We start from the raw sequence: 16,021 nt of genomic DNA, 5'->3' as shown, positions 1-16,021 counted from the left end.
ACGATTACTGCCAGACCTGTTTAATGAAGGGTCGAATCAGTATAGAGGATGCATTCAGGGTAATTGGACACGACTAGACTGGGGGATAAAAATTGGGGGGAAAATGAGCGGGAAAAAAAATCTAAACATGACTCGGCTAGAACCTTTCTGTAATGTGAAGCAGGGTATAACGTCTCAAAAACAGAATGCTGTAACGTTCTAAAAAGCTTTAAATACAGATCTGAAACAAAATCATAAAAATTAATAAGGTCTGGAATAAAGACTCCAGTTAACTACAGTGAGAGCCATTATCCACACATGGAAAAATTATGAAACATTGTTGATTCTCTTTTTTTAACCATACAGCTAGACAACAGATCAGACTGAGAAAAACTATTTACATTGCATATGTGGTTCCTTAAGACAAGCTAATTCACTGACATCTCAGCTTAGATTCTTCCTGTCTGTGTCAGAATTGGTGTTAGTGGTCACAGAACAATGTGCTTCATTCTAGAAGCAGTTTGATGCTTGGGTGTGATATGTGGGAGGTAACATAGGAATGGTTGTTAAATGATGTTTATATTAATAACTAAGTCTGTAATTTATTCCTGCGTTTCTCTCAGAGTCTTTCAGCAGCTTGGCATGTTTTCTTCATGTGCAGGTTTTCTCTGATACTCTGCAGAAGGTGGATTAGCCACATTTTACTTTTACTGTAAATGAATGACGGTGTAATTCTAAGGTCTAATGCTGCCTGCATTCTGAACTGATCCTGATGAAGTGGTTGTTATTATTTTAATAATAATAAAGCTTGTATTTAGGATAAATAGTGAGTGAATGAGGTGTTTCCTGTACAGAGTGAATGATTGTACTGTATCACATCCTCTCCCTCAGCACCTGCAGTCGGTCCCAGCTGCAGCAGTGCAGGTACTGTACACTTCCACTCACCCAGGTTTTTGTACCACCATATAACACTGTGTGACGACACCACTATGGTAACTCTGACAGTAATAATCTCCTGCATCTCCAGTGTCAATTCTACTGATGGTCAGAGTGAAGTCAGATCCAGATCCACTGCCACTGAAACGATCTGGAATACCTGATGCTCTGCTGTTAGAATTATAGATCAGGAGTTTAGGAGTTTCTCCAGGTTTCTGCTGATACCAGTGTAACCAATATTCATCTTCTAATTCATCTTCTAATTCATAAAAATCAGCACTGGTGTTAGGTTTTTCGGAACATAAAAACGTACATTTAATAAGGGAAGTGTTCCGGCATTTACCCACGTGCTCCCTTTGTTCAAAATGGCGCCGAGCATGCTCCCTTTGTTCAACATGGCGCCGGCCAGGCTCCCTCCCTGACTCCTACCGAGGGGGGGGGAGGCGGAGCCCTGGGCTTTTTAGCACATTTCATTGGCTCCAACAGCAGCGGCGGAGGAGGAGCCTAGACTAGTTTAAAAGAAGGGCGCTCTCAGAGGCACTCTCTCTCTTCCTGGCTGGGGATTGTTTTGAATTGCAGGAGAAAGGAGCGTCGATCGGCTTAGCTCTGACATATATTCACAGATCATTTTGTACACTTAATAAAGTGTTTGGTAGAGTACTTTCTGGATTCTATGACTGCTTTCTTCAGGACCTCTTGAACTAAAAAGATTCGTCCTAACAGATGGTAGCAGAGGACGGTCGTAGAAACCTGAAGTAGAATCAAATTGATTCAGCTGACTGAGCTAAAGACCGAGATTCCGAGGATCTTTTGTACTCAGTACAAGGCGCGCCTATACAAGGTAAACAGATGTTCTCTGTATATATATTAGCTGCATTTATTATTTAGCGTATTGAGTATGAAATTGAGTCTCGGAATCCGTAAGTGTCTGATTAAATTACTAAAGTATTATTAGATAGTTTAAAACTGTGAATATATGCTGGAACTAAAAATGTATGTGTCCTGATTGCTGAATTTGAACCAGACCGGTCTAAATAAACTGTACAGGGCGCCATTGTGTTAGACTGGGCTGGGCCCGGGAACACCATTGGAATGCAAGGAGAATCTGTCTGTTTGGGCAACGGGATTCGCCTAATTCGATTGTTACACATCTTAAAAGAATCTGTCTGTTTGGGTAACGGGATTCGATTAAGATTAAGATTCGCCTAATTCGATTTGGAACGCAGCGTGGTTTCCCGTCTATCCGCCATTTTGGTCTTGGGAACGCAGCGTGGTTTCCCGTCTATCCGCCATTTTGGTCTTGAGAACGCAGCGTGGTTTTCTGTCTATCCGCCATTTTGGCTCTGAATAAGCAGCGTGTTATGTCTGTCCAACAGCCGTTTTGTCTTTGTGTGCCTGGATTGGGTAAGTGCTGCAGTTAATTTTATAATTTAATTTAATTTTATAATCTTAATATAACTGAGTTAAGATGAAGTATTTGTTATGGTACCTTATTAAGTGTGTTTTAATGTGGGTGGCGTCTGAAAGAATCCAGTGAGTTTTGCGACGGGGAGTCGAGTCTTTTGTCTCGGTTCCTTTTAGGGAGCCGTATATTTACATAATGACTCCTGGAAGAGTCGGTTCCTTTGTTTCGGTTAGAAGAGCCGGCTCATAGATTCGAATCATTTTACGACACATCGCTAGTGATTATACAGTTTGAAAAAGCTTTATGTCATTTGAAATGACACATTACACATCCCTAACTGTTTTAATTGTTGCATCAACATGTTTCTTCTATTGCATTTGAGTTAAGGACAACGTTTCTTCTATTGCATCTGAATTAAAGACTACGGTTGTGAGGTTTGTATCCACTCCTGTTTGCATTACACCGAAGAGACCCCCCCCCCCCCCTTGCTGTTTGTTCTGAGTACGTTTTAAATGAGTTACTTTCTACTTTTTACTTGAGTAGATTTTTAGAGTAGTAACTTTACTTGTAATTAAGTAAAGATTCATTAAAGTAATAGTACTTCTACTTGAATACAATTTTTTGGTACTCTTTCCACCTCTGATTAGGACATATGGTAATATATTAGATTATATATTGTCAAAGCTTATGTTTATTTGAGAGTGATGTCGTGTTTTTCTCTGTATACAAATGCTGAATACAAGTAAAAGGTAAAAGCTATTATACTACTGTTTCTAAAATATTGTGTAGTTGTGAAGGGTGAGATTTCGTAGACTGTTGCAAGGTTCAAAGGTTTGCAAGTGAGGCTTTTCAATGTTGTTGTTTTTGGCAGTTTTTCTGAGATTTGTGTTGTTCGTGTCAATGTCGGAATTGTGTCGTGTCGACCGAAACTAGGAATCATATCGTGATATAAATTTTAGCCATATCATCCAACCCTAGTGTGGGGGTTGTGGAGTTAGGAAACACGTGGCTACGTGATCCAAAAAGTTTAAAGGCTTCCATTGCAAATGTTGATGGTAAACTTTAGAAATACTGTATGTGGTCCCTTTTGCAGTAAGTAGTGAATTGGAGGAATCCCACCAGGAAGCCCTGGACGACCCTCAAGAGGCAGAGCTAAAGTGACGTCACGAGTGACTAACATCATCTGCGACTCCCCACCTCTGAGTAAGACCATTTCCTCCTCAGGTGAATAACTTGGTGTGTGTTGCCTTTTAGCTTGACACTTTATACAGTCCATCACACTTGTGTTTGACTTTAACTGCCCTGTTAACAATAAATAACAGTAGTGTAACCTAAAATGGGAGATCTAACAGCAGGACAATTGCAGCAGGTAGTTATTAATAGGATTAAAGACACCACTCCAACAAAAGGTAGAGACAAGGAAGGGGAGAAATATAAAAAAATATTTCATAGTTGGGTAACTAGGGGATTGTATCCAATTTCAAGTGAGCCTGTTCCTCCAGCTGCACAGAGATTAAAAATTTTGGAATACCAGCAGGGAGAAGTTGGGGTACAACAGGAGAGATTAGATCAAGGAGGGCTACTGAAGTCATTAGCATACAGGCGACAGTTGATAAAACTGCAAGACCAATTAGCAAAGAACTAAGGTATGTTTGCAACATATGAAAATTGTAATAAGCAAAGCAGATAGGGAAATGAACAAAGGCCTTGTGGCTCCAAACGTTGACACACCTCAACCTAAATTACCAGTCCCTGATCCACCCGCTTTGGATTCTGGTGCAATACCCCTGCCCAAGGCCGCTCCTCCATATGAAAATGCAAATAATATGTTGAAAGCTCTCCAGCAGATGTCGCTAAGGAATGGGGAGCATTCGGACCCTACCAAGCAGTATGTTGCTTCACCCACACATCACCGTCCGGAAGCCCAAGAGACTACGATGGTAGTGACCGGAGGGCAGTTAAGTGTACACTTGGCCATGTTGGACGACTTAAACGCCGAGATGGCTAACCTAAGACAGAAACACAAACAAACAATAGATAGACTGACTGATCTACAACAGTCACCAACTGGCACAAAACGACAGAGACCTGAAAATAACATGGTAAGATTCCCCGAACAGGTACCTACACACTCACTTCAAGGCAATCGTAGTGATTGTGGTGAGTCGGAACAAGATAGTGTAGGCTCTGACCAGACCAGATCCTCTTTTCGAGCTCTCCCAACCATATCCCCCACATCCAAGCCACCTGGACCCCCTGAACAGATAACAGTGACTGGTTATCATTTGACATCAACTGACCCCCACCCAATGACATACCCCCAGGTAAACCAGCAGGACTGTCACCCCACCACAGTGACCGTCACACGGACTCACCCTGTAGCCATACCCACTGCAACACGTAAATCCCCTAGTACAGACTATAGGGCGCTTCCCATGACTGTTACTCCACCACCTGTGAACCCCATTGATTCGGCAATCTCGGAACACCTAGAGGACGATTATATGCTAGATAAAATGCATCAACAGCCCATCAACCACCCTGACGACGGACTCAGACTAAGAAGCGGGAAACACCTGCAACTCCCACTAATTGAAACTGCCAGATTTTTGTCCCATTTTTGTCAGATTTTTGTCCCATGGTCTCACCGCGATATGCAATCATTAGTGAATAGTTTACCTCCCCTAATTAAAGGGGCCCAACCTTGGATAGAGGAGTTTGAACAGTTAACCGCAGCTGACAATTTATGTATGGGCGACCTTAGAGCCATAATGCTGAGGATGGATTACAAGGAACCCTTTGGGCGAATAGAAACACAGCTAGGAACTACCGCATTGTCATCTCGTACCCCGTTGTCACGCCATAGAGGAGATGTCTGGGACGCATTACGCAGCATGTACCCCACACAAAAGAACCTACAGGCGTTAGAGGGCATGACTATGAATAAGGGTGAAGAGGGAGGTGAATTTTTGAGGCGAGCTCAGAAAACCTGGAGACAGTGTACGGGAGAGCGACATGACCACAATTCAGTAAACTCATTGTTATTTAAGATGCAAGTTGTCAAAGCACTCCCAACTGCTATACAGGACAAACTAGACGATGTAGTAGGACTGTTAAATAAACCAGAGGACGAGTGGACAGCCATTGTGGTGCATTGCATCACCAAACATAATAAAAAGGAGTCAGAGCAGGTGGACGTACTACAACATATGCAACAACGCCTGATTAAGTTAGAACTGGCAGAAATGGATAACAAGAGTAAAAAGAAGCAATTGGTGGTAAGTGAGACGTTTACTAACAATAATGTACAGCCGGCCCAAACCGCAACTCCCGCCCAGCCGTTAACATCGCAGAGGCCACAGCAGTACATACAGCAATCTGCCCCTGTCCAATACCAGCACCAGTACCAGCCACAATATTGTCCCAACCCTCCTGTACAGCAATGGGCAACCCCACATAATAGGCGAAGTTATGGAGGCTTACGTAGGCCACACCCCCAGTACAAACGACCAGATAGGACAGGATGTTTTACCTGTGGTGAATCAAACCACTGGGCAAGACATTGTCCTTACCCAAGCCAGCCTGCGGGGACACCGCAACCGAGGTTTACACAGGGACCTACACCACAAGCACATCCCGAAATTCCAAATCAATCCCTAGCACCCGCCTACCAGCCCCAGGGCCCTGGAAACTCCGGAGGCCCTTACTGATGCTGCCCAGTGTCCACCACAGGTCGTGACATTTTCCCAGAACCAATTGTCACCTGTGGTGTAGGTGGTGAGCAATTTGACTTTTTGATTGACACTGGAGCTACAGCTTCGGTCATCACTGGTAAGCCCAATTGGATTCCTCCGCTTACGTCAAACACAATCACCACCGTTGGATACTCGGGAACAACGCAGACCCAATACTTCACCACCCCAATGGTTCTGGAAATTGGAAAACTACAACTAACCCATTATTTTTTATATTCCCCAAATTGTCCTATTTGTCTGTTGGGTAGAGATGTATTGTGCAAGTTGTCGGCCACTGTCTATTGTACCCCACAAGGTACAAAGTTAGTTTTACCAGGCCAGGAGCCTCCTCCAGAGGCCAGAATTTGTGTAATGCAGCCTGTTTCTGAGCCAAAACCTCAGTCCTGCGACATCTATTGGGCTAGATTGACCGCACCCGACAAACAAGGTAACACATCCAATTTAATGTATGTATTTAACATGTGGAAACCTTGGTTGATGGCACAAGCCTGCTCGGTTCCGCCCCAAGACCCATACCATTGTACCTTGTACTACACCAGCGACCCTGATGACCTTTACGATGACTTATGGAAACAAAACATGGAAGGATTAAATAACCAATTGTGTAGTGTAGCCATTTTCTTAGGACCTGAGGGAGTAGCAGCAGCGGTGCAGCTAAACCAGGAGCAGAAAGAATACTTCAGAATGGATCCGGACATCTCGCAGGCACCACATGTCTCCTTGATGTTGGCTAAAGGTTTTGAAGCTAGATCCCTTGGTCCTATGGTATGTCTTGCACAGACCCTGACATATACACCGACGGACATTCCATACCTGTCACGAACTCAGGACAGTAAGTATTGGAAAATTGACTGTAAGTGTGTGGACAATGTACATTATGAACAGGTTTCCCTCCCACGTCACCATGGACGAGAACACACAGATCACCACCTGACTGATCAGATGCTAAGGACTGTCCCTACTTCTTTATGGACCACTTCCAATATAGACGTAGGGAACGTAAAACATCATGTCGCCCCTATTTCTCTGAAACCTGAGGCGGAGGTCGTGTATAAAAGACAATACCCACTCTCCGCTGAGGCCGAGACTGGCATTGCTCCTACTATACAAGACCTATTGGATACCGGGGTCTTAGTCCCAACCCGATCAAATTGGAACACACCCATACTTCCAGTTAAAAAGCCGGACAAGGACGAATACAGGATGGTACATGACTTGAGACTGATCAATCAGGTGACTGTCACTGAAAGCATACCTGTCCCAGACCCCTACAGATCACTACAGAACTTGACCCCTGAACACAAGTTCTTCACAGTTATTGACTTAGCCAACGCTTTCTTCTGCATACCAGTACCATCACATTTAGCAAACATTTTTGCTTTCACATATCGGGGACAACAATACACCTACACTAGATTACCACAAGGTTACAAGGACAGTCCCGGTATTTTTAACAAGTGTCTGAAACAAGATCTTTCCCAGCTTCTGACTGACCAATTGCTGGACACTGACACAGCACTAATTCAGTATGTAGACGACCTACTTATTGCCTGCACTGACTCACGCACCTGCCTGACAGACACCCAGACGGTCCTTTGTAGGCTAGCACAAGCAGAATATAAAGTCAACAAATCCAAATTACAGGTTTGTCGACCCGTTGTCACCTTCTTAGGTCGTTGCATTTCTCCAAAGGGACACACATTGACTATGAAAGCTGTACAAACGATCCGAGCCTTCCCTAAACCTAAAACAGTCAGCCAGATGTTATCTTTTTTAGGTTTGACAGGCTATAGTAGAAATTACATCCCAAATTACACAGGCTTAACCTCACCACTGAGGGCTGAAGTGACCAGATTGGGTCAACGTAACCTCACTGCTCTAATTGAGTGGAGTACCAGCCTGGAAGCCAGTTTTGTAGAAGTAAAACAAGCACTCGCACTTGCAGAGCATCTGCAGTCCCCTGACTACACCAAACCTTTTTATCTGGATGTCTCTGAAAAAGAGGGCATTGTAAATGCTGTTCTTTTTCAGAGAGGGGGGAGCAATGGGGAAAGACAAATTCTCCAATACCATAGCTCAAAATTGGATCCGGTAGTACAGGGACAACCACAATGTACTAAACATTTGGCAGCATTAGCCACAGCAGTGGACAAAACAGCCCACATTGTAATGTGTCATCCTTTGGTAATCAACACATCGCATGGAGTGATAGCATTCCTGACCTCAGCTGCGTTTACACTATCTAATGCTAGGCGTTCAAAGATTAGTGACACCCTGCTTCAGCCAAGTATCACCTTTGCACCTGCAAAAACCGTTAACATGACCAGCACACTTCCTGGTAGAGTAGACGAAGATGAGCTACACATTTGTGAATTAGTAGCTAGTAAAGCGCTAAGGGTTAGGGAGGAACTGAGCACCGAACCTCTAGGAGAAAGAGACATGGACCTGTACTGTGATGGATGCTGCTACAAGAGCAATGAGGGGTTGGTGGCCTCATATGCGGTGGTAAGTGAAAAACAGGGACAGTTTGAGACCTTAGAGGATGGAATCATACCGCAACCAGCTTCCGCCCAGCTGGCAGAAATCACTGCCGTAACTAAGGCACTGAAGCTGTCAGCTGGTAAAAGGGTTAACATCTACACTGATTCAGTCTATGCACACTCAGCCATACATGTAGATGGACCTCAGTGGCTCCGACGCGGCCTAGTCACCTCACAGGGCACCCCTATTAAACACATGACTGAGTTACAGGAACTGTTAACAGCAGTACACCTACCAAAGCATGTAGCCATAATAAAGTGTAAGGGACATTCCAATTTGAAAACAAAGGTAGCCCAGGGAAACAATGCAGCCGACTTAGCAGCTAAAGCAGCTGGGGGTTATGTAAGACAGCTGGTAGCACTGACGACACTGGGTCTGCCGGAACTTACAGACACTCATCTTAGACAGATGCAAGAGAGGGTAGGAGCGTATGAAAAGAATAGCTGGTTACAGAAAGGGGCAAAAGAGGTAGACGGAATCTGGAGGAATCACGAAGGGAAGATAGTGGCACCAGGGGCCGTATTAAAGCTGCTCTTAATCGAAGCCCATGGTCCCACCCATGTAGGGACAAAAACCATGCTGCATTACCTTAGGGCCAGTTGGTGGCATCCAAATCTAGCAGACATGGTTCAGTTGCATGTGAGGGAATGCGGGGCGTGCCAGGAGAATAATCCGAAACCAACCTACAGGTTACCTATCGGAAACTTCCCAGTACCAGACGCACCTTTTAAAGAAATTTTTATTGATTACACTGACATGGGTCCAGACAGAGTGGTGAAGGGTTACCGTTACCTACTGGTAATGATAGACAGATACACAAGGTGGGTGGAAGCCATACCTGCCAGGCGTGAAGATGCCAAAACTGTAGTGAAATGGCTTAAGACCGAATTGATTCCAAGGTATGGTGTACCTACAACAATCAGGTCGGATAATGGGACCCACTTCAGCAACAAGCAACTACAAGAAGTGGAAAAAGCCTCGGGAATAACCCATAAATTTGGCTCAGTGTATCATCCGAGTTCGCAGGGTATTGTAGAAAGAGCCAATCAAACAATCAAGACCAAATTGGCCAAAGCTTGCTATAAATCCAAGATGACTTGGGTTGAAGCATTACCATTAGTGCTCATGTCCATGAGGAGCTCCCCTAGGGGGGACTCTCATTACTCACCTCACCAGCTGCTGACTGGTCGACCCATGTCAGGTCCGCCACGAGATAGAGCAGTAGGCAAAATGTTAGATTTGTGGGATGAAGAGTTGGACAATTACATGGAAGCTTTAACTAAGTTTGTTGCCAGTATCTCTCCCCAGAAACTGAAAGAAGGAGAGGAACGAGTACCATTGGTGTCTGAGGTGGAACCAGGACAGTGGGTCAGGATCAAGGTGCACAAAAGGAAGTGGGATCAGCCGAGGTGGACCGGACCTTGGGAAGTGACTGAAGCCACTTCACATGCAGTCAGAGTAAGAGGGAAGAAAGGTAACAACTGGTATCATCTGAGCCACTGCGTCCGTGCTGAACCTCCGACCAGAACCCTCGCAGGGACTGGACAAGATCTGCAGGCACCCATCCTTGAGGGTGATTCCTAATTCTGCATAAGGCGGGTCAGCCTAGTAAGAAAAAGGGGACATTTTTCAGAAGGATGGTGTAAGGAAACCATTATCCTGGATAGTGATGGGAAGTATACAGGCAGCCAGCTGAATGCACAAAAATTCAGTAGGGCGGATTTAGTATGGTTGTGTGGAGATATGAGAATCCGGCGAAGGTTGTATGGGAATTGGGCTGGGGAGTGGGCGTTGGTCTTTCTGATTATGCCTTTCAGAATTTACAAGCAGCACGGAGTGGAGGATGCCGCGGACGTCCTGACCAATCACCACAGCCATCGAAGAGACACCCGAGAGGTCAAACCTGGCGGATCCTTCGACAAGACCGTGTGGATTGATGGTATAGGGGTCCCAAGGGGGGTCCCAGATGAATTTAAGGCTGGGAACCAGATTGCTGCAGGGTTTGAAAGTGCACTCTTTTGGTGGGTAACTATCAACAAGAATGTAGACTGGATAAACTATCTCTATTACAATCAGCAGAGATTTGTTAACTTCAGTGTTCAGGCCATTGAGGGACTGGGAGACCAGCTAGACCAGACTTCACTTATGACCATACAGAATAGAATGACATTAGACATGTTGTTAGCAGAGAAAGATGGAGTTTGCCAGATTGTGGGTTCATCGTGTTGCACCTTCATCCCTAATAATACTGCACCCGATGGTAGTGTGACACGAGCTTTGGAAGGATTAAGGGCTTTGTCACGAGAATGGAAGGAAAATTCAGGGATAAACAATGAATGGGTCAAGTGGCTAGAAAAGATATTTGGACCATGGGAGGGAGTTATTACGAGTTTAGTGATGTCAGTATGAGAGTGTGGGATTGGCAATTTTAGTGGTGTGTCGGGATCAGATTGGATCCAGGATCGGGAGAATTCGAAATCTGCCAGACTCAAAAGGGTACCCGACTAAAAAGATAAGGGCGATATAAGTCCTCATTTAGATGCAATCAAATATTTAGTTCTGAGTCTGGTATGTTGAGAATTCTCTTGTAGATAATTAGAACTAATTACTGATAAATGTTAAGGCGTGGTTCCTCTTTCACTGACAAAGGTATGGTGGGCATGCCTTGACTCCTGGTGAGTCTAAAGGATCCGGTGTGGTTAGAGTCCATGCCAGTTTGGTTAGAGTCCAAACTCAAAGCCTGGTACCAGGTCAGTTGGTTCGAGCCCAGCTGTGAAAGCCTGAACGGGTTCAGGTCGGTTGGTTAAAGTCCAACCGTTTGTGTGGTAAGTTATTTTCTGGTCGGTGTCGGGCAGTCGGTCCTGAAAACCAATATAGCAATTGCTTTGTGGAATAATCAGTGGAATTGATTAAGTTTCCGATTACGTGGTTAGCAATTGGTTAGTAAAGTCAGTGAGGCTAGAACTGATCAGGGAAACTAATTACCGGGGTCTTGGTGAGGTCAGTATGTGTAGGATTGGTAATATTAGTGATATGTTGTTGTGGTGGTATCCCGTGCATCAGGGTATTAATAGAAAATTTGTAGTAGATATAGTGAGCAGAGGAAGCAGAGGGGGGCAGGATCCACCAGGTATCCAGATGATGTTGGCTGATTTATCTAGATATCATGTAGATGATGAGGAGGAGGATACCCTTGAAGGTGGGCCGGAAGACCCACTTCGAGCAGTATAAGTGCTACTAACTCTGCTTAATTAAAGGTAAAACCGACCAGACAAGACGAGGAGAGAGGACCAGCACTACTGATCACACACCGTGATGAAGGAAGGAGACTTGGAAGGACTGGCAGAGGCAGACACTGAGGGGACTGGAAGACCCACTCCAAGGGACAGAAGTGCCACTAACTGGACCTGCCTACAGGGAACAAATCACAGCAGAAAGCCCGACAAAACCGACTATGTGGAAGAAGAGTCCAGTGGAGCCAACGGAACGGAACAAGAAGATGGGAAAGGATTTGGTTAGACTAGGAGGGAAAAACATAAGCATATAGTTCGCAGACACGCAGATCATCCTTGAAAACACTAGTTAAGTACAACACACATAGTTTAGCTACAAAACGCAAGGGGTTAGCTCAGGATTGTGTACGATGTATATATGTTTGGTACTCTGCTATTTTTAGAAAAGATATTCTCTGTGTTTCATCGTTTAAATGTTTGTGCCGCTGCGGAAACCGGTAAGACCGACAGGGTAGAATCCATGGGACAGCAGGAGCCATGCAGAGAAACAGGAGCTATGGGCCCTTTCTGAATATCTGCAGCTCCGTCCGGTGGAGGACAACCTGAACGGACTTCCTGTGAAAGCTATGCACCCATTGTTTTTATTTTTCTTCTCTTTTTGATTTCCTATTTTTTAAATTACTTTATTTTGTTTTCCTGTTTTTATTATTTTTTGTTGTTTGTTTGTTTGTTTTAGGGTTAGGAGCTGTTGCGATAGGTACGGTTCCTTTAGTTTAACTGGTAGCCTTTTTATTTTAGATACCTTTTATTGTAAAAATTCAGCCCAGTGGCCATGTAGTCAGAAGAGGTTAAATTGGGGGTTGCTGATGGCTATCCTATCTCCTGGAATCTAGAAACACCTAACCTATAGTTAAAAGTTAATGTGAAAGCATTAAGATGCTTTCAAGGGCGGATGGTTAGGTTTTTCGGAACATAAAAACGTACATTTAATAAGGGAAGTGTTCCGGCATTTACCCACGTGCTCCCTTTGTTCAAAATGGCGCCGAGCATGCTCCCTTTGTTCAACATGGCGCCGGCCAGGCTCCCTCCCTGACTCCTACCGAGCGGCGGAGGAGGAGCCTAGACTAGTTTAAAAGAAGGGCGCTCTCAGAGGCACTCTCTCTCTTCCTGGCTGGGGATTGTTTTGAATTGCAGGAGAAAGGAGCGTCGATCGGCTTAGCTCTGACATATATTCACAGATCATTTTGTACACTTAATAAAGTGTTTTGTAGAGCACTTTCTGGATTCTATGACTGCTTTCTTCAGGACCTCTTGAACTAAAAAGATTCGTCCTAACACTGGTTTTACAGTTGATGGTGACTGAAGCTCCTGGGTCTACATGTTTTATTGCAGGACTCTGAGTCACAGTCACCTGACCTCTGGATCCTGAAAACAATAAGAAGAATAAAGACGTTCACTACATGAAGAACCATGTGGAGTTTGAAGATCATCTAGTGGATCTTCTCCACATGGCAGAGCCTCATCACCAGTAGAACATAAAGCATTGTGTTACCTTGAGTGCAGAGAGCCAGTGTGCAGATGAAGATGGAGATGAAGGTCATGGTTGATGTGGGTGAAGATGCTGGTCAGCAGCTCTCAGTCATGAAGTGTTAAACTCACAGAGCTTTAAACACTGACAGAGCACTGAAGCATGTAGTGTGTGTGTGTGTGTGTGTGTGTGTGAGTGTGTGTGTGTGTGTTTGTATGTGTGTGTGTGTTTGTGTGTGTGTGTGTAGAATCACTGTAGTGGAACAGTGTGAATGTGTCACTCAGAGATGCAATACTACCACCTTATGGTGAAAGAACAATCAGCTGATACATATGGAAGTATCTCCTGTACTGTCTCTTATTCTCCCTTTATTTACTATAGTAATTGTGGCCTGCACTCATGTACTCAGTATTTAGGAGGGGTGTCCACATAATTTAAAATACTCCATATGATCTAAATAAAGACAGATGATAGTTTTACATAAAAGTTGTAATAAATGATCAGAAAGAGTTACAAGGTTTAGCTGAACTGAGATGCTGGTCTGTGGAACAAACAGACCATTTTAACCATCAACAGCAGAAACTGGAACCAGTCAGTATTTCATCTTAAATATTCTGTAGAATCCTCATGATCATCTGATCATCAGCTATCATTTTATATTGGTGAGAACTGGTTATGTTTAAAACCACATCAAATGATGATCAGCTTTTATTTTCAGAGTACAGAGAGTGTAGATGAAGATCCTCCTCCTCCTCCTCATATCCACTATTAGGTGAACCTACCACATGTTCACATTGTAGGTATACTGTTACTGACTGTAGCTCATCTGTAATTCTGCACAGTGTTACGTGTTCAGTGATTTATGGGGTAGAAAGGAATCGATTCAATCATGAAACGACCAATCAGGAGATTTGATCTAAGCGATGAATCGTTCTCAGCACATTTTATTGTTTGTATGAACTGATACTTGAATTGATCAGACCGAACACTATATGAACAAAAGTATGTGGACACCCCTCCTAATTATTAGGTTCACTTGTTTCAGTCACACTCATTGCAAACTGGTGTATAAAACCAGGTATATAAATTATATGCTTATAGCTTTGTGGCAACAGTTTATGGAAGGCCCCTTCCTGTTTGAGCATGACTATGTCCCTGTGCACAAAGCAAGGTCCATAAAGACGTGATATGACGAGGAACTCTAGTGTCCTGATCTAAATCCTACTGAACATCTTTGGACTGAATTGAAACATCAATCGTGAGGCAGGTTTTCATGTCCAGCATCAGAACCTGACGTCTTGTGGAAAGTAGGGAGAGGGTTTTTTTGAGAACATGGATTTGGACTGGGGTGTCCACATACTTTTTGCCCTATAGTGTATTTTACATTCACTGTAATCACATCTATCTGAATGTACATAACATGTCATGATGGTTTCATTCATATCATCTCTTCTAGCACTGTTGCTTCATCTCAAACCTTCATTCTACTAGTGAGATGTTCCATGTGCTGATGAGAATCCCTGTTCCACAGTGAGGAGAACACCACAAAGAGAGGAACATGCTCAGTACTGTAGTGCTTTGTAGATGATGATGTTCAGTGGAGTGCAGCTTTAGCAGCTCTGCAGATGTTCTCAGATCAGTGTGTGCTTCAGAGAACTTCCTCTACAGCTGAGGGAAGTTTTTGTACCAGTAAATAACACTGTGTGAGTGGATAGCTGTAACCCTGCTGACAGTAATAATCTCCTGCATCTTCAGTCTGGACTCCAGTGATTTTTAGAGAATATTCTGCACCAGATCCACTTCCACTAAAACGTCTAGCAATCCCAGACTGACGAGTAGTTGCAGCATAGATCAGGAGTTTAGGAGCTTCTCCAGGTTTCTGCTGGTACCACTGAATGTTGAAGCCAATGTACTCACTGGCTTTACAGTTGATGGTAACAGTTTGTCCTGGAGAAACCGAGTGAGATCCTGGAGTCTGAGTCATGATGATTTCTCCAAACGACTCTAAAGAGAAGAAGAGAGAAAAGTTGAAGGTGATAAAGAGACGGTGATGGTGAGCGCTGATGTTGGAGGACTGATATGAAGATAGTAAATAAACAGTGAATCTCACGTTGAGTGAGGAGGCCGAGTGTATTCAGCAGTAGAATCAGAACCTTCATCATTGTGCTGCGTCTCAGTGACTCTGAAAGTCCTGAACCCAGTCTGATCAGAACTACAGCTCTTATAGTGTGTGTGTGTGTGTGTGTGTGTGTGTGTGTGTGTGTGTGTGTGTGTGTGTGTGTGTGTGTGTGGAATCACTGGAGTGGAACAGAGGTTTTTGTACGACGGCTTCATTGGAATGTATCACTGTGCTACACTTTTGGTGGAGGAACCAAACTCATTGTAAAAAGTAAGTAGTTCAACCTTCAATTAATATATACAACTACTGAATATTTGTCATTTCATTAATATACAGTTTTTTTTGTTAGTATATGTTAAGCTGCCCTAGAAAACAAATGCACTTAAATGTATTAAAGAAACATTAAAGATGTTAAAAATATATTGCAAGTATAAGTATAAACTTATAAATGCTTTTACAAATACAATTAATCAGGTGTCTTTCTGCGTTTCAACTAATGAGCTTTGGGTTAAACTTCAGCACCCC

At 43.7% G+C, this 16,021-nt stretch overlaps 2 gene segments (V, D, J or C); both read right to left on the bottom strand.

The window, feature by feature from the left end:
• Positions 1-268: 268 nt before the first annotated feature.
• Positions 269-13,456, bottom strand: LOC134318094 (immunoglobulin kappa variable 3-20-like). The segment is given in 5 exon segments: positions 269-272; positions 925-1,174; positions 10,140-10,221; positions 13,126-13,274; positions 13,402-13,456. Coding segments are annotated over 5 exon segments (534 nt in total).
• A 1,569-nt stretch (positions 13,457-15,025) lies between these two features.
• On the bottom strand, positions 15,026-15,760 carry LOC134317152 (immunoglobulin kappa variable 3-15-like). The segment is given in 2 exon segments: positions 15,026-15,381; positions 15,488-15,760. Coding segments are annotated over 2 exon segments (408 nt in total).
• Positions 15,761-16,021: the final 261 nt, after the last annotated feature.

Source organism: Trichomycterus rosablanca, chromosome 1, assembly GCF_030014385.1.
Source record: "Trichomycterus rosablanca isolate fTriRos1 chromosome 1, fTriRos1.hap1, whole genome shotgun sequence".
Taxonomy (NCBI): domain Eukaryota; kingdom Metazoa; phylum Chordata; class Actinopteri; order Siluriformes; family Trichomycteridae; genus Trichomycterus; species Trichomycterus rosablanca.
Note: the sequence above shows the minus strand (reverse complement) of the source record. Positions and strands in the feature narration are given on the sequence as shown.